Here is a 27,681-nt window from a genome sequence, read left to right on the forward strand (position 1 = left end):
TGACAGCCTCTGCTGTTGGAGGTGTAAGCCACTGGTTTCTCCCATGGAGACCCCTAAATTCGATGGAGATTTAAGCCGCCACGTTCCCTTTTCTTTCCCAGGCAGCATCTCGGCGGACCTGGCCTCCGCCTGCTCCATGTGCTTTGAGACTCTGTGACTGCACCTCCTCTGTCCCCATTCTCCTTTTATCTGCAGCTCCAAGGAAGGGAGGCTGCTAATTCCAACCTCGTGTTTGACCTGTTTGAGGATGAAAGGGCCTGATGTTGCTGCCAGAGCTTATTATCAGTATTATTCACTTGGCAAGGAAAGTCAGAGCACTCAGCAAAGCCAGAGAGGGAAAGGACCACCTTTTACCCGAGCAGTGGGCTGGTACCCAGGTCCTCCTTGGCCTCTGTGGCCACCACCTGGGAATTCTTCCATTTTTACTGCTTAGCAGAAGTATCAATATCTGAGAGGGTCTAACAGAGCTGAGTCACAGAGAGAGAGAGATTTGGACTTGAAAAGGAACTTCATATACATTTAACTCTAACTAGGACCAGCTCCATAATTTGTGGGTCTCAGTACAAAATGAAAATATAGAGCTCCGTGTTCAAAAAGCAGGAGAAAGGGGGCTTTAAAGGTACTAAAATTTTCCTTTCTTCCTGATTTTTCTCTTGGCCTGTCATGGTCATTTTTGCTGTTTAATCTTGCAATCCCTTGAGCATAGGGATAGTCAAGGGTCAGGTGCAACCCTCAAAGGCACCCAGGGGGCTGTGCTACATGATTTGGGGCACAGTGTGGCCCGCTACTAAGGGATTACCCTTCCTGCCAGCCACTGGACTGAGGTGCCAGGCCCTGGCCAGGGATGGGGAAGTCCAGCCAGGCATCTCCCTTTCCTAGAGACTGGCCACCCTAATCCATGGGGGACAGGAGACCCCCAAGAGTACTGAACCTCAGTGCTACTCTGTAGGCATCTGGATCTAGTGTAGGCCAAGAGGCTCACCCTTTCCCTGTCAGTTGCCTGCTGAGTGTACCATGGTGCTGCCAGCCCTGGATCTGCACCCCACCCAACATGCCACCCTGACCCTCCCCGCCCCTGTGTCCAGGCCTCTGCTGGGGGTGGGGCAAGGCGGGGAGGGTCAGATGAGGCCTTGGGTTTCCAGGGGTCATGGGACCTGACTGTCCCAGGGAGACAGGGACCCTGTTAGAGCCAAGGCTCCAAGTTCCTGACACACGCTTCATCATGCCATTGGACTTCACTTACAAAATACAGATTCAAAGATAGAGCTAGTGAGAGTTTCAAGATGGTGGCTACTGAGTCTTAAATCCCAACTTTGGGGGCCTTCAGAGCTCAGGTTCCATAGGGCTGTACTCGGCCCATACCCGTGAAGCTGGCCCTGACTCTGACCCTAGTTCTTCCAAGGCTCACAAACTTATACAGTGAAAGAGGATGGAGACAATTTCCTCAGGTTGCTTTCCCGACCCTGCTATGGTGTGAACCCCTGAGTCCCCGTTCTGGGCTGCTTTCCATGCTGTGGCTTTTCCCACAGTGGCAACAATCTCTTTCCCCCTCTCACCTTTGTTTTTCTGAATATGTGCCTTTGTCTCCTCACGGTTGGTGGGTGAAAGCTCTTGGTGGGGGTGGGAGAGACCCCTTCCCAGAAAGGCTCTGGGAGCTCTCAGTTAACACTGCCCTGTCCCCTTCCAACCTTTTGTTCTCTTTTCACAAACAGCTACAGAAGTGTTGGACATAAAAGGAAATCATGCTTGTCACTTGTTCTGAACTTCCCCATGGCTCCTGCAGCCTGGTCTGAGAACGTGCCGCTGAAATGGACTTGCAGCCCAACCTGCTCTTGGGAGACAGAGGTCCCTGTTGGATTGTGTTAGGGGCCCAGGCTAAGGAGGAGGTGACATTTCTCTCTAGGTGCCCAACCACCATTCAGCCCCTTCAGGGCTCAGTAACTGAGAGCTTGATCCCAAGCCTCAAGCACAGTGCTGGTCCTGAGGAGTCAAAAGTCAGGGAGGGCTTCACAGCAGAGGTGCCATTGAACTGGATTGAAGGGTGAGGAGTTCTGCTGGGTGCACAAGGGCGGGGACGTGGTTGCAGATGGAGGAAAATGGGCTTCCAAGGGGCGAGGGTAAGGGAGCGTTGTGAAGGGTAAGGAATGCGGGGGCAGGTGTTTGGAAAGATGAGCAGGAAGCTCCAGGCCAAGAAGTCCAAGTGAGGGCAGAGAAACAAGAGTTTTCGGCTTCTGGATCCCAGCAACCCCCAGCACGTGTGGCTGCCTCTGAGACTCCGTGAGGAGGAGGCGACCCTTCCTGAAATAAATGGGCTGTGGAGGTGCGGGGGGCTGAGCTCTAGGCCGGGAACGGGGAGAGGGCCTGGGGGGGTGTTGGGTCCTTCCTGAGCAGGGAGGCAGTGGGGCCTGCCCCTCAGTGGGAAGGGTGTTGTTTCTCAGTGCCCAGAAGTTGGGCCTACCGTTTGGGGACAGAGAGGGCTTAGGAGGGAGCTGTCTCCCCAGGTTCTTGGGTGACGAGAGGACACTGTTGGTGTTGGGGGGGTAGGAGTTCTGCTAAGAAGGCCCTGAAGGGAGCCATGGCTCCAACAGCAAGCCCTTGGCCAGAGGCCCAGCCCCCGGGGGCAAGTGCTCTGACTGAGGATGCCACACTGCACGTGCACAGCCCCTTTTCACATCTTATTTCATTTCATGCTCATAGCAGCCCATTCTACTGGTGAGGTGTTTGTCCATTTCAAAGATGGGGAAAGGGAGACATGGAGCAGATGAGTGGGTGGTCCATGTGAGTGGCAGAACCAGGATTTGAAGGGAGGTCCCGCTCATCATTGAGCATCGATCGTGTACGTGGCTCTAGGTATCTGTAGTGCCAGAAATGTATTTCTAGGCTGTTAGTCACTGATTTTACTCTAGGTATCTGTAGTGCCAGGAATGTATTTCTAGGCTGTTAGTCACTGATTTTACTAAATACATTACATTCAGTTAACCCCCTAACAGCCCTGTGTAGCAGATAAAGTGATCCCCAAATTGCAAATGAGGAAACAAGTTCAGAGAAGTTAAGTAACTGACGCAAAGCCACCCAGCTAGTAGGTAGCAGAGCCAACAAACAGCCAAATGCAGGTTCCCCTGACCCCCAGCTTGTGCCCTTTCTATTTGTCTAAGTGATCCTGGACTGTGAGGGTCTAGACACGCAAATGACACAGGACAACATGGTAGCTGCCGCAGTGGATGTATGTGCAGGCTGCCAAGCGATCACAGAAGGAGCAGGAAAGCAGCTCAGAGGAGTAGCCAGGTCGAGGGCATGTGGTGTGTTCACGGCCTCCCAGGTGGGTGGTGTGGCTAGGATGGAGGTGGCTTCGGAAGGGCCTTGTGGACTGAGCCCAGGGCTGTGGATTGTGTCCTGTTTAGGAGGAGCCCAGAGGGTTTGGGGCAGGGACATAATGCAGTCAAATCGCGCATGTCCAAACGAGCATTCTGGTGATGGGGTGGAGAATATGGGTTGGAGAGCAGGTATCAGCGAAGCCATCTTAGAGCCAAATGTGGGTCCGTTTTGCAACAGCAACAGAAAAAAAATCATGTGTCTATCTCAGATATGTAGAATTTTCTTTTCTCTTTGATGAAACAGAGCTAAACATGGCTGGAGGACTGGGCTGTGTGATACAGAAATAACTCCACTTTATAGGTTGTTCTAACTGTATCTTCAAGTCCATGTTTTATAAAAGAGGAAAAAGAGAACTCTGTATTCATACCTAGAATCTCACTTAGAGTCACCTGAAAGGAAAATGACCCCCATTCGGGGGCTGACTGTCTTGGCATCCAGCCCACAGCGCTGTGCCTGTACTGCTCTCACTGTGCACTTCTCTAATCTGTAGCCTACCTGCAGGCAGGACCTATGCGACTTATTTATCTATATGGACTTGCGGAATACCCACAGCGTTATTATACCCATTTTACAGATAAGGAAACTGAGGCTCAAAGAAGTTTGGAAAGTTGCCCAAACCTCTGGAGCCAGACCAAGTCAGTCTCTGTTGAGTATGGACTAGGTTTTGTGGTCATACTTTTTGACCTAGAAAGTGGGATGCCTGACCTCTTGTGAAAAGTCAGTGTGACATCTGAGTGCAAGAAATTGTCTGGCAAATGCTGAAATATTGGAATATTTCAATATCGAAATATTGGAATAGGGGCGTTCTGGTGGTTTACAGGATACAAATATTTGGAATCAGCACTGTTGGAGAGAATCCTGGAGGAATGGCTGGCTGAGATTTGCCAGCTTTAAGGCCCCGGACTGCTCTAAGATGGTTCTCCTCACAGCATAGATGGATGCAAGCAGAACAGCAGCTCTGGGGAAAAGCCAAGAGGACAGTGTTGGGTGTCATGCGTACTGTGCTGTCAGCTAGGCACCAGCTGGTGGTGGGGGAGAAGCATCCTGGGGTGAAGTGGGAGGCAGGAGGGGCAAATGGGGAGCCCCTGAGTGTGTGTGCCCAGCATCACCCAGCCACACATGAATGAAAGTCCATGAGCTCCCCTCGTGGGCTGCGTGCTGGGTGCCCCAGGGTGCGAAGGGTCTGAGCTGGCAGTTCCTGGCTGGGCTAGAGGCTGATTTAGCTCAGAGGGATGCCAAGGCCAGCATTTGTGGGAGCTGGGGAGGAGAGAAGCTAGCCTCCCACAAAGAGACAGGTGAGCTGTGCAAAGCTGGCTGCGGCCCCAGCGTCAGAACCACAGGCTGCAGGCAGATGTGACAGATGAGCTTAGCACCCTGGAGAGCAGGTCCTGACCAAGTAAGGGACAGAGAGGAAACTTCTCTGCCCTGCCCTGGCCAATAAGGTAGCCACTGGCCACATGTGGCTATTTAAATTTAAATGAATGAAAATGAAAGAAAAATGTTAACTCCTCAGTCTCATTAGCCACAGGTCAAGTGCTCAATAGCCAGAGGTGGCTGGTGGCTACCAGACTAGACAGTGAGTATATAGGACATTTCCATCATTGCAGAAGTTCTCTTTGAATGTAAATGATCTCATTAATACTTTTTATATTGATTACATGTTGAAATAACATTTAAAATATTTTGAGTTAAATAAGATATAGTAATATTAACCTCACCTGTTTTTTTTTACTTTTATTACTGTGGGTAGTAAACTTGTCAATTACCTGCATGGCTCAGATTTCTATGGGACAACCCTGTATAAATGGATACAGGAACACACCTCCATTTAGCTATTGTTTTGTTTGTTTGTTTGTTTTACATCTTTATTGGAGTATAATTGCTTTACAATGGTGTGTTAGTTTCTGCTTTATAACAAAGTGAATCAGTTATACATATACATATGTTCCCATATCTCTTCCCTCTTGGTGTCTCCCTCCCTCCCACCCTCCCTATCCCACCCCTCCAGGCGGTCACAAAGCACTGAGCTGATCTCACACCGGTCAGAATGGCCATCATCAAAAGATCTAGAAACAGTAAATGCTGGAGAGGGTGTGGAGAAAAGGGAACACTCTTGCACTGCTGGTGGGAATGTGAATTGGTACAGCCACTATGGAGATCAGTATGGAGGTTCCTTAAAAAACTACAAATAGCTATTGTTTTTAATGCCACATCCATTCAGTGGTATTCCATCTGACAATGGCTGTAAAAACCCGTTCTTAACACAAAGGTTACAGAGTCAGACCAGGCTGATGGGACAAATGCAAGCTTTGGACCTGGAAAAATTCAGGTTCAAATCTCAGCTCCATCTCCCGACTGGCTGTGTGATTTTGGGCACATAACTTCTTTGCGCCTCAGTTTTTTCATCTAAGAATGCAATCAATGAATGAGCCTCTGCACAGCATTGCTTTGAACCCTAGAGGAGATAGTGCCTGCACAGGGCCTGGCATGGGCTTGGCCCCGAGTACACCTCAGTAAATTGTGGGCCCTGTTATTCTTGTTATCGTCATTAACGGTTTTAGCATGGAAGCGTAAGGGGTTAGGGTCAGTCTCTCTGGCCTCAGACCACTCACTTCCCTGCCCCCTGCCTTGGCACCCTTGCTCTCTGATAATGACCCTCCAGAGGTGCAGCAGGCAGCTGTCAGCATCCTCTCCCAGGCACTCACCTGCTGGCAGCTGCTGGTCCATGAAGCCCGGAGGGCACTGCAGCTCTCTGAGCGCGTGGCCTTGCTGTCCAGGTGCATCCGCAGCTGTGCCTCCAACTCCTGGCTGATTTTCTCAAGGGCGTGCACCTTGGCCATGTATTCCACCAGGCAACCCCCCAGGTCCTCGACGGCACTGAGGTCCCTCTCCAGGCCTGGAGTGGGTGCCGTGGCCAGGCCTGAGCTCCGCAGGCCCTGCAGGAAGACGCTGCTGATGCCCAGGGCCCGGCGGGTCACGCGGGCACCCAGGCCACCTGTGCACCCACTGGGTGTCATCCCTACATAGACCCTGGGTGTTCGGGCAAGACCACCCACGGCAATAGTCCTGGAGGCTGGGAGGCTATCCAGGGAGGACGATGACTGTGCTCCCCTGAAGGGTGCCTTGTGCCTCTGGAGCGGCATGCTGGAGCTGGCCCCCACGGGCGCCTCCACCACCACTCGCCTTGTGCTCATCGCCCCTTCTGCCTCTGCTGTGCCTGGTGGGTTTGCAGAGCCCAGTGGCTTTTGGTTTCCAGCCCCAGCGTCCCCGTGACTTGGCCTCTCTGGCAGCTTCCCTGTGCCAGGGCTGCTTTGTCTGCTGTTTTCCATGAGTTTCCACCATTCACCAAGCTGAAAGGGAAACGGCACCCCCAGGGCTGTGTGCAGAGAGGCCCTCAGGCGTTCTCCACAGGGTCATGTGCAGCCTGTGCACGTGACCTCCTAGATTTTTCTGCGGGTAGTGGGGAGGCTGGATCAGCGCAGGCTGTGAAGGTGGCTCATCTGGGCTTGTGTATTTCGCTACCTGAGAGGGCAAGGCAGGCACCCAGCAGCCCCACTTCACAGATAAGTAAACTGAGGCTCAGAGACCTTAGATCACAAGTGCAGCGAGTGGCTGAGCCAGGACTGACTCCAGGTGTTCCAGGGCTGATGTCAGGGCTCTCCAGCCTTATCTGTGTTGCGTGTGTGACTGTGGAGGTGTGCCTGCAGATGGCTGTGAACCAGCCTTGGTGGGAGGCAGCCCCAGGGACTCCAGAGAAACAAAGTAAGGCTGTTGCTTCCTTCTCGCCCCCTCCCTCAGTCCCGGCAGCAGCTTGAGGTCCCTCCCTGGCACCTTCCTGCCCCCTCCCCCCCGCGGTGTATTCATCAGCTGCTTGACCTTGGCCACACTGCTTCACCTCTCTTGACCTTATTTTCCATGCACTGGCCTGGAAATTATATTAACTCTCTCATGCACTAGACAAGGGACCGTGGGCAAATTCAGGTCCCACACATGTCAGCCACCTACTGTGCTCCAGATGTTCCCCACACCTCTGTTTCCCCAACTGCCAGAAAACTAGTAAATAAAAACAAAGAGGTTTTCTGGTAAGATCTTTAAGGGTGCTCCAAGTTAGGATTGGATGACACCCTCTAGACTTTAACTCATGCTCTCAGTATCCAGAAAGGATCTTGCAGGCCCCAGGATAACAAAATGGACTAAAACCCACTGCATTTAAGTTTAACCCTAGAGAAATGAAGTATCCAAAACCCAGAGCTGGATATTTACCCCAGATCCTGCAATGTGGGAATGTACCTTGAGGAGAGAAGGGGAAGGGGTCAGCTGAATCCATCCAGTGCTGGGCAGATTTCCATGCTTTACTTCACTGAGTTCTCAATTCGACCTTAGGAGGTAGGTTCAGGGTTGACATGCACTGACATTTGGGCTGCGCAGTGCACAACTCCAGAAGCATCTTCACATGTCCTATGATCACCTATTCTCCCTTGTGTGATGACAACCTGAGAGCTGCTGTGACTCACCCAAGGTCCCCTGTCCAGGAGGTGGCAGAGCTGGGATGAGAAGGCCTCTTCTGACTCCTAGTCCAGTGACTTATCTAGGACCCGCTCTGTCTCCCTAAACCCAGAAAACAGGGTAACTCCCAATGTCACACAGGCAGAGTTAAATATTCTGGAATATTCTATGTGCTCCTCCCTTTTTCTTTCTTCCTTCTACTTTTTCTATTTGAAATGACATGGAAGGTACTTTATAAATATCAATGTTGGTTATATGATTATCAGATTAAGGAACCAACTTGATCAAGTAAAGGCTGGCAGTGCCCCTTGTTTATTTAGATGACTGAGAACACCACCTCTGGTGCACCCCGAAGGCCCGTGGCTCCCATTAGTCTGTGTTATAATAACATCCTCTTAAAACAGGTGATGCTGATGGGTCCCAGGAGCTGCAGGAATTCTAGGATGCATCATCCAAGGCTAAATGAAGAGCTCAAGCCACTAATTACATTGTTTACAAAGGTGCCGTGTTTAGGCACTGTTACTCTACGGAATGGTGACACTCAGTGGCGAGGTTAACTTCAGATTTCTCTGACCAAAGATATTTACAATACCGTCCTGAGCCCAGGGAAGGGGAGGAGGGTGTGTCTTGACACCAGTATCTCCAAAGACCTGAAGACAAATGACTTTTGGGAGGAGAAATCCCAAACATGTTTCTAAAGAATTTTTTACCAAATGATAAATGGCTATTAGCTCATCACTCTGATAAAAATCCAACTTACTGTTAGATTAAAAAATACAGATGGACAGGTAGTGTTGGTACTGAAGGAAGACTTAAAAGTTATTTAAAAATGAAAAGAATGCAAAATGTATTAGCAACTTAATCCTCTGGCTAATAAAATAAGTTTATTTATATATACATGGTAGCTGAATTCTGCGGATAAGGAAAAATAAGTCATACATCTCACATATGTATATATAACATATGTATCTCTGATTACATATATTATATATAAATTTTACTTTTCAAACAGATTTCTTTCTCTGTATACACACACACATTGATATTTTAAATGCAATCACTGACAGAAATATTATGATAAGAAGGTTGAAAGATCAGACAGCAACACGCTGGGAAATGAATCTCAGAGTAACACATAACCTGCTTCTTTGTGGGTTGAAGAGTCTTTGAAGACAGACAGTCACCAAACTCATGTTAAGTAGGTTCACAGGACATTGAGAACACACACTTTTGAAGGCCATCTTTTTTTTTTTTAAAGGAAAATGTAGGAAGAAAGGAAAAAGTTATGATAAAGAGACCACAGCAATAACACGAACATATGACATAACATTCAAGTTCAGGTCCCAATCCGACTATAAGAACATCTATATTCAAAATATACTATCAAACTATTTTTCTTTTAGAGAAGGAAGGTCAAAGCAGTTATCTTCTCTCCCAGCCACTATACAGTAGGGATAAAATGGAGAAGCAGCCATCTCTGGAAGCCCCTCTCACATCTCTGGGGGTCCGACTCCTGTTGGCCGTGGGCCCACGGGGCAGCAGGTGACCACCGATGGAGAGAGCAGTGAGGGGAGACGTCCCCGTGACCCCCAGGCAGGCCTGCAGGGCTGAACAAGAATACAATGACATCTTCCTCCCGAGCCATGTGCTTTGGCAATCTTGTTATTTTAAGATCCTGGGAGGAAGGTTTAGAAAATTACAGCTCCACACACCAAGGTTTCTTCCACAAACACGTTCCTCAGCGGTGTGATGTGATGGTCTTTTGAGAAAACGAAGGTGAACCCCAAAACGTTGGATCCTTGGAGAAGAGCAAGCGTTCCGAAGCTCCGGGGCTGGGATCCGCATCCAAACCCTCTCCAGAGAAAGGCACGCTGTCTAATGCATTTGTGGTTGGTGGGAGGATGCAGGGATGTGCTTGGAGGGGAGCCTTCTGTCGCCCAGGAAGGCAGTCCTGCCTGGACGCTCCCTGTGTGGGCTGTCAGGGGGCGTGGCCTGAGGATGCCTCCGCGATCTCCAGCTACTGCCTGCGTCCGAATCCCAACTGTGCCGTCGCGAGGCTCCGGGCACCTGGGAGGATGAGGTGCTCCCTCTTCCTTGTCCGCCGGTGTCCCTCTAGGTGGCGGCCCAGCTCCGTCGCCGGTGTGTGGAGGAGGGGGCGGAAATGGGTCCCTCACATTGAATCGAGAGGAACCAGAGCTTTAAGAAGCCTCAGAGGCCGTGCACCTGGCCGTTTTAACATTAACTTGTACAAGTCGGTCTCTCCCCTCACCTGCCTGGGGCTGCTGGGACCCCCTACATGCTCAAGGACAGTTATGAAGAGAAGCAATCAATGCAACTGCTTTGCTTATAAATACCTTTATTTTATAAAGCCACGGATTGTTCTGTCAGGTTTTTTTTTTTTAAACCACACTTATAAAAAAGATGTTGACAATTCTTAGGAAAAAAAAGCTGAAAATGTTTCTCATCAAGTCAGGGTTACACAAAGATTATATTTATAATATATATTTGTATATTGATAATTTAGAGCCGAAAGATAGGGACTGGCAAAGCGAGGGCTGCTGCAGTTAGATTTCCGACACTTGATCGTTTCCCACAAACAGAGTTTCTTGGCAGAAGGGGTTAACGAGGACCATCCCGGTGTCTCTGTAGTCACCGTTGGCTGGGGAGCGGGGCTCCGAGAGCTGGTCCTGGGGGACAGAGGGAGCAGATGGCATGAGCTGGGTAGGGGTTATCAGGTGGCCATTCTTAAAGAAACGTACCCACGGGGACGTTTACTTCCCCTTGGGAGTGCTTGGTAAACATTAAAAAAGTTATTGAAATATAGTCAACATAACAATATTATGTGACTTTCAGGTGTACTACATAGTGATTTGACATTTACACAATTATGAAATGGTCACCACGATAAGTCTAATAACCGTGTGTCCTCATACAAAGTTATTACAATATTATCGACCATATTCCTTATGGTGTACGTTACATCCCCGAGGCTTATTTATTATATAACTGGAGGTTTGTTCCTCTTAATCCCCTTCACCTATTTTACTCCCCACCACAACCATTTTTCACCATCCTCACTGCTGATGCTGGGGTACAGAGCCCTTTCTGCTCTTTTTTCAGACTTTTATAGCAGCTTCCAAAGAAGACTTCCTGCTTCCTGAATCACCTCCACCTCAGGCTGCCAGAGGTGGCATTGCTTTCCACGCTGCCCTGGTGGGCAAAACCTGGTCCACTTGGGCCCCAGACTCTCCTTCCTGCCTCTTTCTCACAGACCTCTGGGAGGCCTCACCACTTTTCTTTACTGAACATACCCTGTGCTTGCCCACCTCCTTCTTCTCCTGCCACCCACCTGTCAGAGCCTCCAAGGCTAATTCTACCCTCCCGAATCCTGCCATAGCCTGGTCAGAATTCTCGGCCCATTTCTTGTAGCACTAGATGTGCTGAGCTGAAGGGATCTCAATCTCTGTGTGACTGCACAATAGGTGGTGAGTGAAAAATTCAGTCGCCTACACAGCCTGAGGAGTGGAAAAGCCTAGAAACAGACAATCTGCTCGGGTCATCTGAATGGCTTTGGTTGCAGCTACCAAGGACTGCAAGCACTTGGGGGCCACAAAATGGCTGTTCCCAGACTCAGGCCCAGGTGTTAACGTAGAGAAAAAAGCCATAGTTTGTTCCAATTCTACACAACTGAAGGCTCAGAGCCTGCAGGCTATTTCAGGGCAAAGACTCAGCAGCAGGCCTAGATGTAACCGGCTTAGGCCAGACCAGCTTAGAAATGGCTTCGTCTTAAGAAGCCACGATTAATACTCTGAAGTTTATTTTTAAACAAAACATGTTATTTTTGACCAGTACGTATTACTTTATGGGTAATAAGGAGAGACAGGAAGAAAGGTCATTTGTTGTAAATGTCTTTTCAGAAGACAAGAATTTCCTTCACTGTCTGGAATCAGCTGTGCGCCCATCCAAAGGGTGGATGTGGGACCAGCCGTCTATGTAAGGAGAATAGGGCAGCATGTCAGCGAGGGGACAGAAATCCTCCTTCTCCACTGGGCTTTGGGGTTGAGCTGCGGACGGGAATTTTGGAGCCTGAGATCTGGCTTGCGGCTTTACAGTTCTCACAACGCAAGCATTCAAGGGTGAACCACGTGGGAGAAGTTACTCTGCGTAGAAAAGAGAAGGTTATGTAGAAAATAACTAAGGCAGGAAAGAAGAAAACAGAAGGAGGGGAGGGAAAAAGAAGAGAAAGCATGGAAAAGTTTCCAGGCGCCTCTGGGCATCACAACTCTGTCCATACAGCCCAGATTCTGTTTTGTGGCTTTCATCAGCCCAGAAGGGGAGCAGGGCACCGGGGAAACTTGCTTAGGCAAAGCACTTGGCAGCCTCCAACACTGGCAGCCCGGCAGTGAGCTCATGGTCCTGTGACTGTGGTTGCTCTGTGGGTGGGCGGCAGGGCCTCTGTACCCAGGGAGGGGACAGCCGCTGTTACTGAGAATACAGCAGAACGAGGGGAGGGGGCTGGCTGGGAGGGGAGGGTGAGAAACCCACTCTAAAGCCGGCAGAGCTTTCTGCCGCTGGTGCTGCTGCAGCCTCCTGACCCTGGGGACTGCGGCCTCTGCAAGCAGGGTACTTGTGACAGTACGCTCACCGGCACCGTACTCTAGCTTTGGTTTTTTTTTTTTTTTTTTTAGCTTTGGTTTTCATTTACCAATTTGTAAAGAGCATATGAGTTTAGGATCCCGGGTGCATGGCCCACACTCAAAGTGGGCCAGCCCCCTGTCCAAGTTACCTATTTTTTCACTCACTGTAACAGTTCTCAGGAACACTTCTGCCACCAAATTGCACCCTGGCCACACTAAAGGTCAATGCCATTGTGAGGCCTGTCCCTGTTTGCCCTTCAGCTAAAGCTTCTTACTGAGCGTCCACTGTGTGTCAGGCTTTGGGCTGGGTAATGGGTAAATCGTGAGTAAAATTCACTCATGTGACAACCATTTACAGAGTACCTACCATGTGCTGGGCACTGTTCGTGGAGCTGGGTATAGGGCAGTGAACAGAGCAAACAACCCTCCTGCCCTCAGGCAGCTTATGTCGTAGTAGGTGAGATGGATGCACACCAGTCAACAGAGAGAGAAGGGTGCAATGCCAGGCAGTGAGAAGTGCTCAAAACAGGGATGGGGACAGAGCACCAGGGGTTGGAGGGTGGGGTTCTAACCTGTGTAGAGCAGTAAGGGAAGGCCTCCCTGAGGAGGTGGCATTGCAGCAGAGGCCTGGAGGAAGTGAGGGGTGGAGGCAGTCGGGAGAAGAGCATTTCAGACAGGTGCCAGGACGAGCTCACTCTTGGGCTGGGGCATGTGCTCTCTGGCAGAGGGGGAGGAGGTGGGGCAGGGCCAGCCCGAGAAACCCCTGCTAGGAGGAATCTGGATTCTGTCCAAAGTGTGAACAGGGTCCCTGTGAAGCGTGGGAGCCGTGGCTGACGGGAGGTCCTGCCTTGGAAAGATCATCTGGCTGCTCCGTTTAGGATAGACCGTGGTGGGTAGCCAGTAGCGGGGAGAACTGTTTGCAGAGCGATGGCAGCAATCCACAATTCGAGGGGTGATGGCAACCTGGACGAGGGGTCACAGTGCAAGTGGTGAGCCCTGCTCACGTGGAGGAAGAACCAGCAGGGCTGCAGACAGACGGGAGGTGGGATGTGCGAGAGGAGAAGGCGGCCGCGGTGCCATCTAATAATGAGAAACACCAGGGGGCCTTCTGGGCGTCGGGGCAGGAGGGAGAAGCCGAGAGTTCAGTCTCGGGCTGTTGGCTGGGAGATGCCTGTTAGAAACGTGTGCATCTGTAGCTGGGCACACGGGTCTGGAGCTCAGCGGAGACGGCCAGCCTAGGGCAGAACTTGGTAGTCACAGTGAGGAATGGGATTTAAAGGCATGGAGCTGAGAGGAAAGAGAAGAGAAGCAGTGTGGGAACACTGAGCGTGCGCCCTCCCATGACTGGAGGTCGGGGCAAGACAGAGGCCAACGACGGAGACTGAGGAGGAGCTGCGGGTGGGTGGGGAGAGCAGGACAGGATGGGGCCCAGATGCCAGTGGAGAAACATTTTGAGGAGGAAACGACCGACTGTGCCGATGCTGCTGGTAGATGGAGTAGAATGAGTGCCCAGAATGGCCCTTGGCGTCAGCAATGTGGGGATAACTGGTTATTCCAGTGGGGGAAGGACATTCTACCTATAATGTCAGACCAGTAGCTGCACAGTGACAACCTTGATAAGTGCCATGATGGAAAAGCACAGGAGCTGAGACCATATGACAGGAGAGTGAACCCAGCCTGGAGACAGGGAAGGCCTCTCTGAGGAAGTGACGGTTGGACTGGGCCCTGAGTGGTGGGTAGGAGTCACTGAGGTGAACAGCGAAGGGGGTGCCAGGGAGGGACAGAAGACATGCCAGGAGAGGGAACAGCTCATGCACAGCCCTGGAGTGGGATGTAACTTGGTGCCATAAGGCAATGAAAAGAAATGCAATGTGGCCGGAGCTTAGCAAACAAGAGGGAGAGGGCATAACATGAGGCTGGATAGTTGGGCGGGGACTGGTCCACCTGGCAGGCCCTGAACAGACTTTGAACTTTAACTTACCAGCAATGGGAAGCTACTGAAGGGTTTTGAGTGATGTGATCACATGTCTGTTTATAAATGCTCATCTGGCTGCTGGAGGGATGAGAGGGGACGGTTCCTCCAGAAGTTCTCAGCTACCCCTGCCTTTACTCAGACGTCTGCCATCCTTCTCCAGGGCCATCTCAACTGTATCCCAGGTGACCTACTTATTTTTTGTGTGTCTGTCTGTCCTCTCATCCATTCATCCATCCACTAAACTACCCTTCCTTTCCTCCCTATACCTTCACTGACGACGTGCCCTTACCAGACCATCAGCACAATCTTTCTACAACTAGTTCACAAAAAGCGCAAAACTTTCAATGACTCTCCGCTGCCCAAGACTAAAGCACAAACTCCATTCAACCCCATCCAAGGCCGTGCCTAATCCATCTACCTTTCCAGCCGCACCCTGGCCTCTGCCCTATCTTCCGGTGGGAGTGGAAAGAGGTCTTCAGTCAGAGAGACCTGGGTCAAAGTGCAGCTCTCTCACTGGCCAGCTGGGGGTTTCAGGCAAATACTCTCCCTTCCAGCACCTGCACTGTGAAGCTTTCCTCCACTGGGTTCCACAGCTCTGTACCTCTCCCTGTAGCCCCCCTAGTTTGCTTTGAATGATGTCGGGGTTTGTACCTCACCCCAAATCTTGGATCCTGGGCCCCTTGAGAGCAAGCTTTCACCTTCACAGTCCCCAGAGAGTGCCTGCCCCCAAACGATCCTCAGTGAACAGTCGTTGACTTGTTCCCAGAAACCCCAAGTCCCAAGAACCGTTCTTCTCAAACTTCAACGTGAGCAGAAGGCCCCCGGGGATTCTCGCTAATGCAGATGCCCACTTGGCAGGGCTGGGCGGGCTCACAGCCTCTGGGGCCACGCTGCTCGGAGGAGCGAGGCACTAACAGGCAGGCAGCTGCTCTGCTCTCTTTGGAGCCTGTGCTCTTCCCACAGCGGCAGCCCTCCCCGGGGCAGCCCCTGGTTTGGGGCTCGTTACCTCAGAGGTTTCAAGGGACTGGATCTCCCTGGGAAGCTCCACGGCGTGCTTGCTGAAGTAGTCCATGGTGATGGCGTTGTTCCAGTAGCTCAGGCTGTTCTCGGGGTTGGCCGGCTTCTTCTTCTTCCGCAGGCAGCACACGGTCAGCAAGACGGCTGTTCAGAGAGTCCGTGTTAGAGAGCGGGAGGGTGGCGAGCAGGGCCAGGCAGGCCATGACGGTTACACATCCAGCCACTTGCCCTGCTCGTTGATTCGTTTGTTCATCTGCTCAACAAATATCTATAAACGCTGAGCATCTGCTTTGTGCAGGGTGCTGGAGAGAGGGGGAGCAAAGAGAAAGACAAGACTGCCCTGCTTTCATAAGCTTCCCGCCTAGCATGTGGATGGAGAGGTGCACGGGGGTCAGACAATATACAAGAGAACTGTTCAAAGAAAAGAAAACGTGGCAAAGTGAGAGAGACAGCAGGGGGTAGCTGGGGGAGAGGCTCCATTGTGAAAGGCTTGCCTGAGCAGTGACCTTACAGCTGAGACTGGAATTGGGGAAGAAGCTGGCCATGGGTGGAACAGGGGCAGTGTGTCCCAGGTGGAGGGAACAGCATGTGCAAAGGGCCTGAGGTGGGGACAAGCTGCCTGTGTGTGAGGAAAGAGTCGCATGGCTGGAGTGGGGTGGGTGTGGGAGAGTGAGGTGGGAGGTGAGGCCAGAGCGATGCTCAGAGGCTGCCTCCATAGGCTCAGGGGCAAGAGGCGTGGATGCAATTTTGGTTGCTAGTGCATGCTGCAGTGCCACCCAGTGAGTTTGCTCCAAGGAAAGGCCTTGCTCTCTCGCTGGGAGGGCTCCCCAGAGCTTGGCTTCAGGGAATGGCATGTGTGCACCACGTTGCACCGTGGGACTGATAAGGAGCGTTCTCAGTCAGAGCGAGAGCATGGCAGAGAGACGGGAAGAGCCCAGGGAATTTTACAAAATGAGCCTTGACTTCCACAGAGGGCAGAGGTTCACAGAGCAAATCTCTGGGCAGAGGTCTTGGACCCTGATAAAACAGCTGCTCTGGCCTCATCATCATCGTCAAAAACAAATAGCTGCTAACAGTCTTATAGCATTTATGTGCCAGGTGGCTCCAAGCACTTTAGAAACATTAATTCATTTAATCCTCTACATAACTCCATGAGGTCCCCATTTTACAGAAAGGAAAACGGAGACTCAGAGAGGTGAAGTGACTTGCCCAAGAGCAAACCCAGACATCTGGACTCCCAAGTCCATGCTCTCAACCATCTACGATTCTGCCTCACAAAGACAAGCCAAACGCTTATGTGGAGTCCGCACTGCACAGGCGGGCCTGACGCGGCCTCCACACAGCTCAATGTGCCACACTGTCTGTTCAGTCTCGGAGACTCGGGGGCCCCGGGAGGAAGCAGCACGTTTGGATGTTGCTGATGAACCAGGTATGAACAGAGTGGCTTGGACATGCTGACAGGGAAGGCTTCCGAGGTCGGAGGGTGGGGTGGCCTGTCCAGGGTCACACAGGGGAACAGCTGATGCAAGGACCAGGATGACAGGAGCCTTCTTGGGGAGAAGCCGGTAAATGAAGACTGGGCACCTCCTGCCCAGGCTCCCATCACCAGAGCCCACAGGGTGGGTGAAACTCTCGGCCAGGGCTGGGCAGGGCTGTATCCAACAACCTGGCGGTGCCCATCATCGGCATTGGGGAGTCGGGGGAAGGCCCATGCTGAGCGGCCCACAAAGGCTGGTACTGTGGTGGCAATGGCCATCGGGGGGCAGTGGAGGCTATCCCTGTCTACCGCAGCCCGAAGGCTTGGCTGTCTTTGGGGGCCTGTGCACGCTAGGGTGTGGGGAAGATGCAAAAGCTGGCATCCACACAGGCTGAGACCTCAGGGCCCAGAACCAAGAGCCCTGCGGGCTGACTGGGTAATTCTGTAGCTCTTCCCTGCTGTTGGCCTTGCTGGTATCTCAACCTGAAAAGGCTTCCAGGCAGAGTCAAGAGATTCGACAAATTTCCATTCTAGCCAATCTGCTTTGATCAAAAAGACTTCTACTTTGGTTACCATTTTTCCAGGTCCCCACAAAAAGTTTTAAAAATAGAAAGGCGATTTCTGAATATTTGAGCAAAAAGAAATTTTAGACCGGCTGGCAGAGATTCCTTCAAGCTTTGTGGGTTTCCTCCCTTCCTTCCAAAGAGCCCTTTCTTCAACTGGTTGAAGGAGGAAGGGGTGAGGAGGGAGGCTGCAGAGTCAGCCTGAAAATCTGCTAGATTAGGGCTCATCTCCTTGTTCTACAGATGAGAAGACTGGTCCAAAGCAGCCAGCTGACTTGCCACAGGTCACAGCGAGTGGTGGGACTGGGGCGAGGCCCCAGGTCCCCTCTCCCCTTTTCTGGAGTCTTTATTCTTCAGGGTCACTACTTTTCACCCTGCTCCAGGACTGGGATGGTGAAGCAGCCCAGGGGGATTCAAGCTGGGCAAACCTAAGCCACAGGGAGAGGGCTAGGCTTCATGAACCCCCTTGCTAACCCGGGTGGGTGCAGGTTGTAGAATCCAGGTCCTCTGAGCCCCAGTCCAGTGCCCTTTGAGCCCACACTGCCCCTGCTCCGAGGCCTGGGCCTGTTTAGGATGCAGGACCAGCGGGAAGGGCTGGGGGTCGGAATGGGGAGTTCTGTTCCTAGCTTTCTCCCCCTCCCATGTTGTTAGTGCCCCCGGTCTGATTACACGTCTATCAGGGAGTTCCTGGTGCCTCTCAAACACCATTTCGCTTACATGCCAGAAGCCAGCCCAGCTGCAGGGAGAGCACGGGCTTGGAGTCCAAAAGACCTGCGTTCAAGTCTGACTCTGCTGTGAGTTACACTAGGTGTCACTTCATCACGCTGATCACTACGGACTCCACCAGGATGTAAGGAGAGTTAGAGATCATGAATGCAAAATGCTGAGCGCCCTGCCTGGTGCTTAATTAATAAGAGTTTCCTTCTTGTTCTCTCAGCATCATCCCTGAAGAGACATCCTGAAAGAAAAACTACACTGCACAACTGTTGGGTGGTTCAAGGCCAGGCCTCCAACTGTGGCTTAGCGCTTTCATTATTTTGGGGTCTGAACTTTCATCCCAGAAAGAAAAGTACAATCAGACTTATGGAATCTCTATTCCCAGGTGCTCTACAGTCTGATTTAACCCACAAGATAGCTGCCTGAGGAAGGTGCTGGCACTCTTCCCATTCACAGAAGAGGCAACTGCAGTTCACGGAGGTTCACAGAATTGATCCTGGTTACCCAGCTAATTACTGGAGCTTGAACCCAGGTCTCTGCCACCCTGACGTTGATGGTCATTGTCCTAGCTCATCCTGAGCACTGGATGGGGCGTGCCTGTGGAAGCACTGCGTAAACCGCACAGCTCCGTGCACACACAGGGCGTGAGCCACCCCTCTCCCATGCCACTGAAAGCTTCAACTGCTCTGCTTCTCCAAAGGGAGCAGCTGTCAAGACTCTCAAGGAGGTCAGTGAGATCCCTATTTCCTACAGTTTTGAAACTGGAGTGAGGGTGAAGCAAGCTCTCTCGGCTTCCCAGGCATGTCAGTGGGGAATCAGCTGTATCTTGTCAGATGTATGACGGGAAGGAGGAGGGCTGCTGATGTGAAGACGGAGTCCAGGTACTGTGTTGACGTTTCTGGGAGGGGCCTCATTTTAGGGATGGGACCTGTTGTGTGATGGGAAATGGAAATGAGAGCGTACAGGACCCTGAGGTTGCTTTTCAAATACCTGATGAAAGTGCTCTCCATGGCCTGCTGGAGAATGCGTGGCAAATCCTGACAACAAGATGAATATAATCACTCTCTGACCACTGCCCTCATCCGGCACCTCTCCGTGGCAGATGCTGTGATAGGACCTCAGATGCATCCCCTCTGCTGTACGTAGCAAGCCTTTGGGGAGGCTGCTGCAGCCCTGGGAGTGCCTGCTCAGCTTTCTTGCTGCAGGGGCACAGCCGAGGGACCGCTCCGGCCACCGGCCCCTGGACTCACCACCATGTGTGTGCCGAGGCCACGCTTCCCGGGCTGCTCCCAGCCGTGGCTGACTGTGCAGGCCTGTTCCTGCAGGACAGGAGACTCCCCTAACAGCCTGAGGACTACCCTCACCTGGCAGAAACTTCCTTAGGACTGCACTGCACTGCTGGGAAGCCTCTTCCTTCCCATCCCTCTGGCCCCTTCTCCTTCCTCAGGTGCCATACATGCACTGCGGTCTGAGGCTCTCCCTGCCTCCTCCAGCCCCTTCCTTAAGACCGCACAGGTGTTTCCCCAGTAAATCTCTTGCAGGCCTAATTCTGTTTTGGTATCTGCCTCCTGAAGGCCCTGAATTAACACAGCGGACGCTAGTCCTATTTGCACAGGTGAGAAAACACTGGCCCAAGGCTTAACCTGTCCAAGTCCCACAGGTGACGAGTGGGAGAGCTGGGGTTACGTCCAGGTGTGTCTGATTCCCAAGCCGAGGCTTCCTATCACACCAGGCTTCCTCTCAAGTGATTCACAAGGGTTTAAAGTTAGGAAAGTGAGAGAGGGCAGGGAGCTCTGACGTCTCAGTTTGGCCCCTCATTAGGGAGATGAGAAACCAGAGACCCTCAAGGGGGATTAGTCCAGCGGTGCCAGCCCAGCTGTGGACAGTCATTTCCCCGCTTTGGAGGTTGGGGAGGAGGCCAGGGGAGGCCTCAGGATGTAGAAGGAGACCAGGCTGGACAGAGGCCATGGGCCTGGGGAAAGCAGTTTTGGGGGCTCATTGACTTCCCGGCCTGGTGGGTAGGGATGTGCCTGAGGAAGCTCCAGGAGGTTCCTGCAGGGGGCGCTGGTCAGGAAGCACAGGGAACAGCTGTGAGAGCGCGGCCACGGCACTCTGGTCCAACCTCGGGGACACCCCCGGACAAGCCTGCCTTGTCCAAAGGCTTCCCCTCTTCCTTCAATTGGCTCATAAGCCCCAAGGAGACAACCTCCTTGTCAAACTTCCTTCCTGTTCTAGTCTCTTCTATTCTTTTTACTGGAAAAGCACTTCAGACCCAGGTTTTTTAATATAATAACTACAAAGTCATTGGGGTCTGTGAGTAAAAGGTACACAGATACATTCAGCTTTCAGTAACATTCACAGAACAACTGGTATATATCCAAGAGCCATATGGGCACAGGATGTGTTATCTGAGTGCTGTGCTGATGCTCCAACGGCATTTACTGTGCATCTGGAAGGAAGCCAACCTGCTCTGGGCAAGGTGCACATGGGCGCTCACAGGTCCAGGGTCAGCGAGACGCGCTACTCTGCTTTGGACAGCTCAACTTGGACTGATGATGAACAACATGCGTAGCTGGCCTTGCTTCCTGCTTTCACCCCATATAACCCCCATCTCCTTCAAGGAGGCTGGATGACGACATTCTCGAGAATGGATGTGGCATGTGCAGGACAGGCCAGGGAACCTGGTAGAGCCACACAACTGACCTGATGAAAACCCAGAGCACTGACAGCTGAGAGTGGGGACCCCTTCAGTGCCAGGCCGAGGCTTCCAGTAGGAGGTGGTGGGCTGTGTGTCCTGATGGTGGCAGCAGAGACCGGCTCAGGAGCCACACGGCTCCCGGGACCCAGCCAAATGTGGCCTGGATCCAATCAATTTCGGTTCTCAGCACATCTGAAACTGTGTGTGGCTGTCTCCAGCGTGGCTCAGGAGACAAAGCATTTCTCAGACCTGGCACAATATACATCCAACCGCTGGGCGGGGCTCACGATCTGGAAGGACAGGTGGAAGTGGTGACATCCCTTCTTGGGCAGGCCTGAGGCTTGCTGTGATCACCCTCTGCTTCCATCAGAAACTGGGGACTTGCCAGCCTGCCTGGCAGCCCTGGCCTCTGAAGCCTGGTTTCTGCTGAATGCAGAAAAGCAGGACCAGGGCTAGGGCTACTCTGAAAAGCCAGAGGAGGAAATCTATGCACACACTGTGCTACCAGCACAGATCGCCTGAAATATCTGGCAAACTAGCAAAGGAGGAGACCCTTCTTTGAGGGCTGGAGAGTTTGCTTTAGGATAAATGTAGCTTCTGGGAAGGTCTGAAATACAAGGGCCCTTAGCCCTGGAAGACATCTGCTTGCCTGATGACTCGAGCGGCGCCAGGCTATGAAAACAGCCTGGCTAGTTACTCATCTGTGCTTCCAAAGAGCACAGCGTTCTCAAGCTGGACAAGTGTCTCCTTTCTCAATGCCCCTCTCATCAGCACCTTCACAGGGTCAATGATGGTCCCACAGGACAGGGAGCTGTCTGTGGAGGCAGCTAGGCTGGAACCTTGTGGCCTGAGGATGGTGGAAATGCAAGACAGACACCAAAGGAAGCAGGGGCTGCAGTTCCTAGGGGCAATCTTCCTTTATGAAGTAATATGCTCTATCCCTGCAGCTGAAGGCTCCTGTCAGGGCCAGAAGCATTCTCACGGTGCAGTTCCAGGCTGCGTCCTTGCTCCTGTCTTGGCTGATGTTACTATGCATGGTTTAGGCAGCCCATGGGTTTTCCACTTTGCAGTAAAACCTGATCTAATCTCAACCTCAGACATAGCAAAAGGGCTGGAGAAGTTTTTAGAACTGCAAACGCAGGTGGGTGTGGCCCGTGGGGGTGCAGGTGGGGAGAGGGCTCTGGCAGCTGGGGGTGTGGGGAGCCACAGCAGCCACCTCCAGGTCCCTAGTGCTGGAACGGTGCTTGGCACACAGCGGGCGCTCAGGAAATGCTGTGCTGAGTCAGACGGATTCCACCACCAGATGTGGGCTGACTCATGTGTGACAGGGACCCTGGGCAAGTCACTTCATTTGATGATTTACTCCCTACCTGTATGGTATGTTTGCTTTTTCTGTTTTGTTTTATTCCTCTGGCTAGTCTGTTTTAAGGATGAATGATTCAAAATAATGGGAACTCCCTTTGTAAACTAGAGCCTCTAGACACATGGAAAGAATGGAAAATTAGAAAGCTGTCTCTAATGTGATTACTTCTCAAATATGACCATTATTAATAATTTATTGGCTAAGAGCGCTACATTTTCTCATTATCATTCTTCTGTTTTAGACGTGGGCAATTACAGTTTTATGAATACCTCTGTGCTTCCATGAGTGACAATACAGCTGCTTAATGAAAGAATGAAATATGCAACCTGCAAACATTTTCACTTTTCCTGCACTGGGGCCTTGAGCAGATGTAGGCCGCCTACCCCTGACGTGGAAAGTTTGTTTTGCTTATCAACTAGAAGGAGACAGGGAGCTGGGAGAGATGTGGCTCCTGGAAAGAGTCCAGACTCCAGATTAAGGAGGATCTTGCCAGAGCACAGTGCCAAGCAGACATCAGCTTAATGTTAAAGGCACACACCTCCTGTGCTGACATTTGATCGACCCACAACAGGAAAGGCTGGGAGACCTAGCTTAACAGCCTCCTCTGTGGAAAGCTTCTGGGGCTTCGTTCCCCCTGAGATTGGGCTGAGCCCACGGTGTGACGTGAAGCATTACAATCAACGGAGCTGACGCAGTACAGGATGCCCGGATGTGACCAAAGTGTCCAGAAGAGAGCACCTGCCACGTGCTCTCCTTTGTCACAGCAGGGCATGTGCAACGCTGTGCTCCCTCTGGGGAAGCAGGCGTAAACTGGAGGCTGTCAGAGGGGCAGATTGGGCCAGGGCCAGGGCCAGGCCCAGGTGGCCCTATGAAGAGACTGGAAGGAACAGGGATAAGCAGCTTGGAAAAGGAAAACCTGCCCTTGAGAGCCATTTCACGTATCTCAGGGGTTGGTGGATGGACTTGTTTTATGTATGGTTTCAGAGGGCACAGGTTAGGACCAAAGAGTGGGAATTACAAAGAGGTGAATTTCAGGCCCCCAGGAGAGCTGGAAACAACCCAAGGGGTCACAGGAGAAGGGGCTGATGAGTGGGGAGCACAGGGGGTTTCTCACCCCTGGAAGGGCTGAGGGGGTGCCTGGATGATGGCCGTGTGGGTTGGGGAGTGGCGGGTACAGTGAGGATTCCTGTGGGGCCATCAGAGGAATGATAAGAACTGAGGATCGAATACTCCGGGAAGACGTAAAGGAAGCCCTGGGTCCTGAGTGATTGCATCAGGTTCTTTATGGAGCCGTCAGTGGGGAATCCCCTCGACTCTTCATTAAAGGAGTGATGGGCAGCAGCAAGGAGGCGCTGGTGGCCTGGGGGAGCCCTTCCCCACATACCAGTGAGAGCAAAAGACAAGACAAGGTCCACAAAGCATCAGCTCACACCACCCGTGAACAAACCAAACATGGGGGAGGGACTGCTAAATTCACATGTAACTCTCAAGCCTCAATTTAGCTACAAGAACTCTGTTTTTATCAAGGCTAACAGAACTTCCCGTAAGATCAAAGCTTCATTTTTTCTTCTTTCTCAGGGGAAGACAGAGGAGGGGGAGGAAAAGAGGTGAGAGAGGAGAAGAACAGCAGGAAGGGCGATGGAAGGGAGGTGGGGAGGAAGGCGAGGGCTCTGCTACTCAGAGCCTGTAAGTTTGGAAGCACCAGTTTTCAACCTGCGGTGTATTGGTGCCATGTTGCTACAGGAGAGAGCAGGCAGGGTGGTGTCACGACAAGAGCCCTGGGCTGGAAGACAGGTGCTCGGAGCTCACATCCCAGCCCTGCCGCTCAGTAACTCTGGGGTCCTGGGGGGACCATGTCCCCTCCCCAGCTTGGTGTTTCTTTCTGCACATGCAGAGTCGGATTGGACTCCACAGCTCCTGGGAGTTGTGCATTTACCATCAGTGGGCATGTGAGCCATGGCCTGACCAGCCAAGGACCAGGGGTGGGGATAATCCATGATTCTTGTTCTACTACCTCCTTTCCCAGGATTCTGGGAAGTTTGCAGCCCACTTGGTGGGGGCTGCCCACGTGTGGGGCAAAGGGATTCTAGGGATGGGCAAGCCGGTGTGGTGGGTGGGTGGGGGGAGAAGGGAGAGGGTGAGGCACTTACAGCAGGAGGAGATGGGCACGCTGATGGCCAGGATCACCCAGGCGATGTCCATCTTGCTCAGGCAGATGGTGGCTCTGTGCTGGGGTTTGTCCCCTTCGGCCACATGGGAGATGTTCCCTGCTGTTCCAGGCTTCCAGGTCCCAGCAGGGACCAGACGGTTGAGGAAGTTTCCTGTGGCTGTGGACACCACTGTGGAGAGAGGACTGGACACCCTGCCAGTCATGGTGGGCATAGGGGTGGCCGCAGCTTCCTCCTTGGCTAGGGAAACAGTGCTTTCTGAAACCCCGGGGGGGCGGGCCGGGGCCTGCGGGGCTGAGGATGTTCCCTGAGGAAGCCCCTTGGAAGGGGCTGAGACACTGGCATCGAAGGCAGACTGAATGGGCCCCATGGTGGCCGTGAAGACCCCAGAGCTGGCAGATGGAGGTCTGCTGGTGCCAGGGGTGACAGTAAGCCAGGAGTCACTGTGGCTGGGGCCATCCTGTGGGTCACCGCGTGGGTGCTGAGAAGGCACTGGGGCAGGATGTGGACTGGCGGGGGTGCCTGAGGCTGCTGTGGTGGCCGGCTCCCCTCCTTGGCTGGTGAAGGTGGGACCACCCCCCTGGTCTGCTCTGTTAAGGCCGGGCTTGTCCTCCGCAGACACCAGGGTCGTGTTGGGTCGTACCCACGAGGTCCTGCTGGGCGCTGAGGTTGCGGCCACTATCTGGGGCTGTGGAGACAAGGAGTAACCCCAGAGCGGGTTCCTGGGGGTGACGGTGGAGGTGTCAGGCTCCACAGACCCTGTGAAGTTGCCTTTGTAAATCTGAAAGATCTTCCCCAGGGGCCGCTTCTGCCCCAGATGCGTGGAGCTCTGATTTCGTCCCCGCTGGCCTTCCTTCCTTCTGGAGTGACCGCTGGGTGCAGGCAGGACAGGGTGTGGTGAACTGCTGGCTCCCTTTCGGGAGGAGCCAGGGGGCCTGGGGGGCCTGCGTGGGGTAGCCTGGGAGGGGGCTGTGAGGGGACGGCTGGTAGCATCCCTTGGCTTTGTCAGCAGGATGGTGGGCACAGCCTGGCCCGGGGGGCGGCCCTCTGAATGGGAGGACGTGGTTGCCACGGCAGCAGGAAGTGGCCCTGTGGACAGGGGGCCTTCAGAATGGGGGGTGGTTGCCCTCGCCATGATGGTGGAGATGGCGTTTTTAGGAGGGTGACCGCTTGGATGGGGCATTGTCGTTGCCATGGAAGCTGCAGCCTGTGAGGAGGGTCCGTCGGGATGAGGGGTCAGTGCCACCATGGAAGAAGGGGCAGCCACCACGGAGGAGTGTCTGGTAGAACTGAGGGGTGCTGTCACCATGGTGTCTGGGGTGGTGCCTGAGGGGAAGACTTGAAGAGATTCCCTGGGAGATGGTTCCTGGGCAGCAAATACCAGTGCTTCAGTCAGTGCCAAGGTCAGGAGGAAGCCTTGCGAGGGAGACAGAGAGTAGAGAGGTGAAATGCCCAGGAGCAGCTTGGCCCTGGGCCTTCCTTACCCACGAAACTGAAACGCCTGAGAACTCAAGGGAGACATCGGGAGTATCCCTGAGGTCCACACCCATCAGACACAGGACCATGGGGACGTGGGGAAGCTTCAGCAGGTCGGTGCCACCCAGCACCTGTCCCAGAGAGAACCCAGCCACAGGGGAAGCAGAGCTGGCTAAACCAGCCAGGCCCATCCTTTCCCAAACAGCTCTGAAATGCCATGGCCCTCTGCCCAAGGGCAGCTGCTTACAACAGGCTGGGGGTAGGGGCATGGAAGAAGCCTTGTGGCCTCTGAGTGCCTGCTGGCCCTCTGCACCAGGGAGCAGTCAAGGCCAGTGCAGCTACAAGGACGCCAGCAGCTCTGTGTGGGCTGCCTTGAGCCACTGAGTGGGGCTTGGGTGGGCAGAGCAGACCAGCTGCCACACCTCTTCTGACTCTTCCACTTATGAACTAGACAAAGGCACAAACGACAGACCTCTGTTCATTCAGGCCCACCCACCAAACGATTAAGGAGGGTCCAGCCCCTCCTTGACCCTGGAGACACAAGAATGAACATGGCAGTCTCTGGCCCTAGGTGAGCTCGTACAAATCCACAAACAATCCTAAAACAAGGCAGAGACGTCTCAGTGCCATCGGAGACCGATAGGCAGGAGGGGACAGGGGTTCAGAGGGTGACCAGATCTGGTGCCTATTAAGCACTTAGCACAGAGCCTGCAGGAGAAGTGCATTCCATGAATGCCCGCTGGTTGTAAGGTTGTTGTCATGTTAACTGCATGTCCTATGTGCTCATGCGGCTGAACTCTGTGGAAAACCACTGGTGGTGCCTAGCCTTTTAGAGGAGGAGGAGCGCTTCTGAGCATTAGAAGGAAATCATGGACTTTGCGTGATGGTAAGTGGTGTATGCTTTTAGTTCACTGAGAAAAAATGCACAAGGACAAAAACCTATATATTGAAAAACTCTTCTAAATATGCATGGATTTTATTAATCACAACAGCATATGCCTATCTTTAAAAATAACACCTCATATCAATGTGAGACATAGGATCTATCCAGATTATAGACGGGAAGACTGACCACCCCGTACAACACACAGGCTGGGAAGAGCTGCTCCGTATTGCCGAGGAGCGCCTGACAAACCTGATTCTGTCCTGAGCACTCGCCCTGTTCATATGAGCCCCCTGCTTGGTCACTCGCATGCCCTTCCTTCAGCCCTGCTAGCCACCCAGACAATGGTAGAGGTGGGCCTCGGCCTGGTAACTCTCTTGGCGCCTCCCTCCCCCACCAGATTCCAGCAGGATGAATGGTCAAAGCAGGGGCCCTGGCAGTGATTCCTGGGAGCCTGGGGTGGTCAGCAAAGCTGACAGGGGACATCTGGGGCCCTGGTGAGTTTCTGGAAGCAGAGAGGAGGAGGAAACCTCCTGACACTCCTTTGAAACAAGGATCACCACTGAGGCCTCCTCCAACTAGGGGAGGGTGGGGTGGACCAGTGTCCCCTCACCCTGCATGTCTAACTTAATGGGTGGGGGAGGCTGAGGGACAGCAGACTGAGCAGAGACGGCAGCACCCACATCTCCAGGACCAACACTTTGCCCTAAGTGACCTAGTTTCTCTAAACTTTCATTCATAGTCTAGCCCATACACCAACAGTGTTTTCTCCTTCTCCGAGTCAATCCTAAAATCTGTTTAACGCTGAGCACCAGCTCTGGCCCCG

The 27,681-nt window shown here is 52.7% G+C and overlaps 2 protein-coding genes across 2 annotated transcripts in view; both read right to left on the reverse strand.

Annotated features, from left to right (window-relative positions):
* BFSP2 (beaded filament structural protein 2) overlaps positions 1-6,704 on the reverse strand; it is a 69,775-nt gene extending 63,071 nt beyond the window's left edge. The window contains exon 1 of the mRNA XM_024746258.1: positions 6,081-6,704. Within this exon, the coding sequence (XP_024602026.1) occupies positions 6,081-6,704 (624 nt within the window). The remainder of the gene's footprint in view (positions 1-6,080) is intronic.
* Positions 6,705-10,220: 3,516 nt separating this feature from the next.
* Positions 10,221-27,681, reverse strand: part of TMEM108 (transmembrane protein 108) — a 360,574-nt gene continuing 343,113 nt past the window's right edge. The window contains exons 4-6 of the mRNA XM_024746253.1: positions 24,479-25,912; positions 15,500-15,654; positions 10,221-10,568 (exon numbers count right to left, since the gene is read on the reverse strand). Coding sequence (XP_024602021.1) covers positions 10,446-10,568; positions 15,500-15,654; positions 24,479-25,912 — 1,712 coding nt within the window. The 3' untranslated portion in view covers positions 10,221-10,445. The remainder of the gene's footprint in view (positions 10,569-15,499; positions 15,655-24,478; positions 25,913-27,681) is intronic.

Source organism: Neophocaena asiaeorientalis, unplaced genomic scaffold (genome assembly GCF_003031525.2).
Source record: "Neophocaena asiaeorientalis asiaeorientalis breed wild unplaced genomic scaffold, Neophocaena_asiaeorientalis_V1.1 scaffold437, whole genome shotgun sequence".
Classification (NCBI taxonomy): domain Eukaryota; kingdom Metazoa; phylum Chordata; class Mammalia; order Artiodactyla; family Phocoenidae; genus Neophocaena; species Neophocaena asiaeorientalis.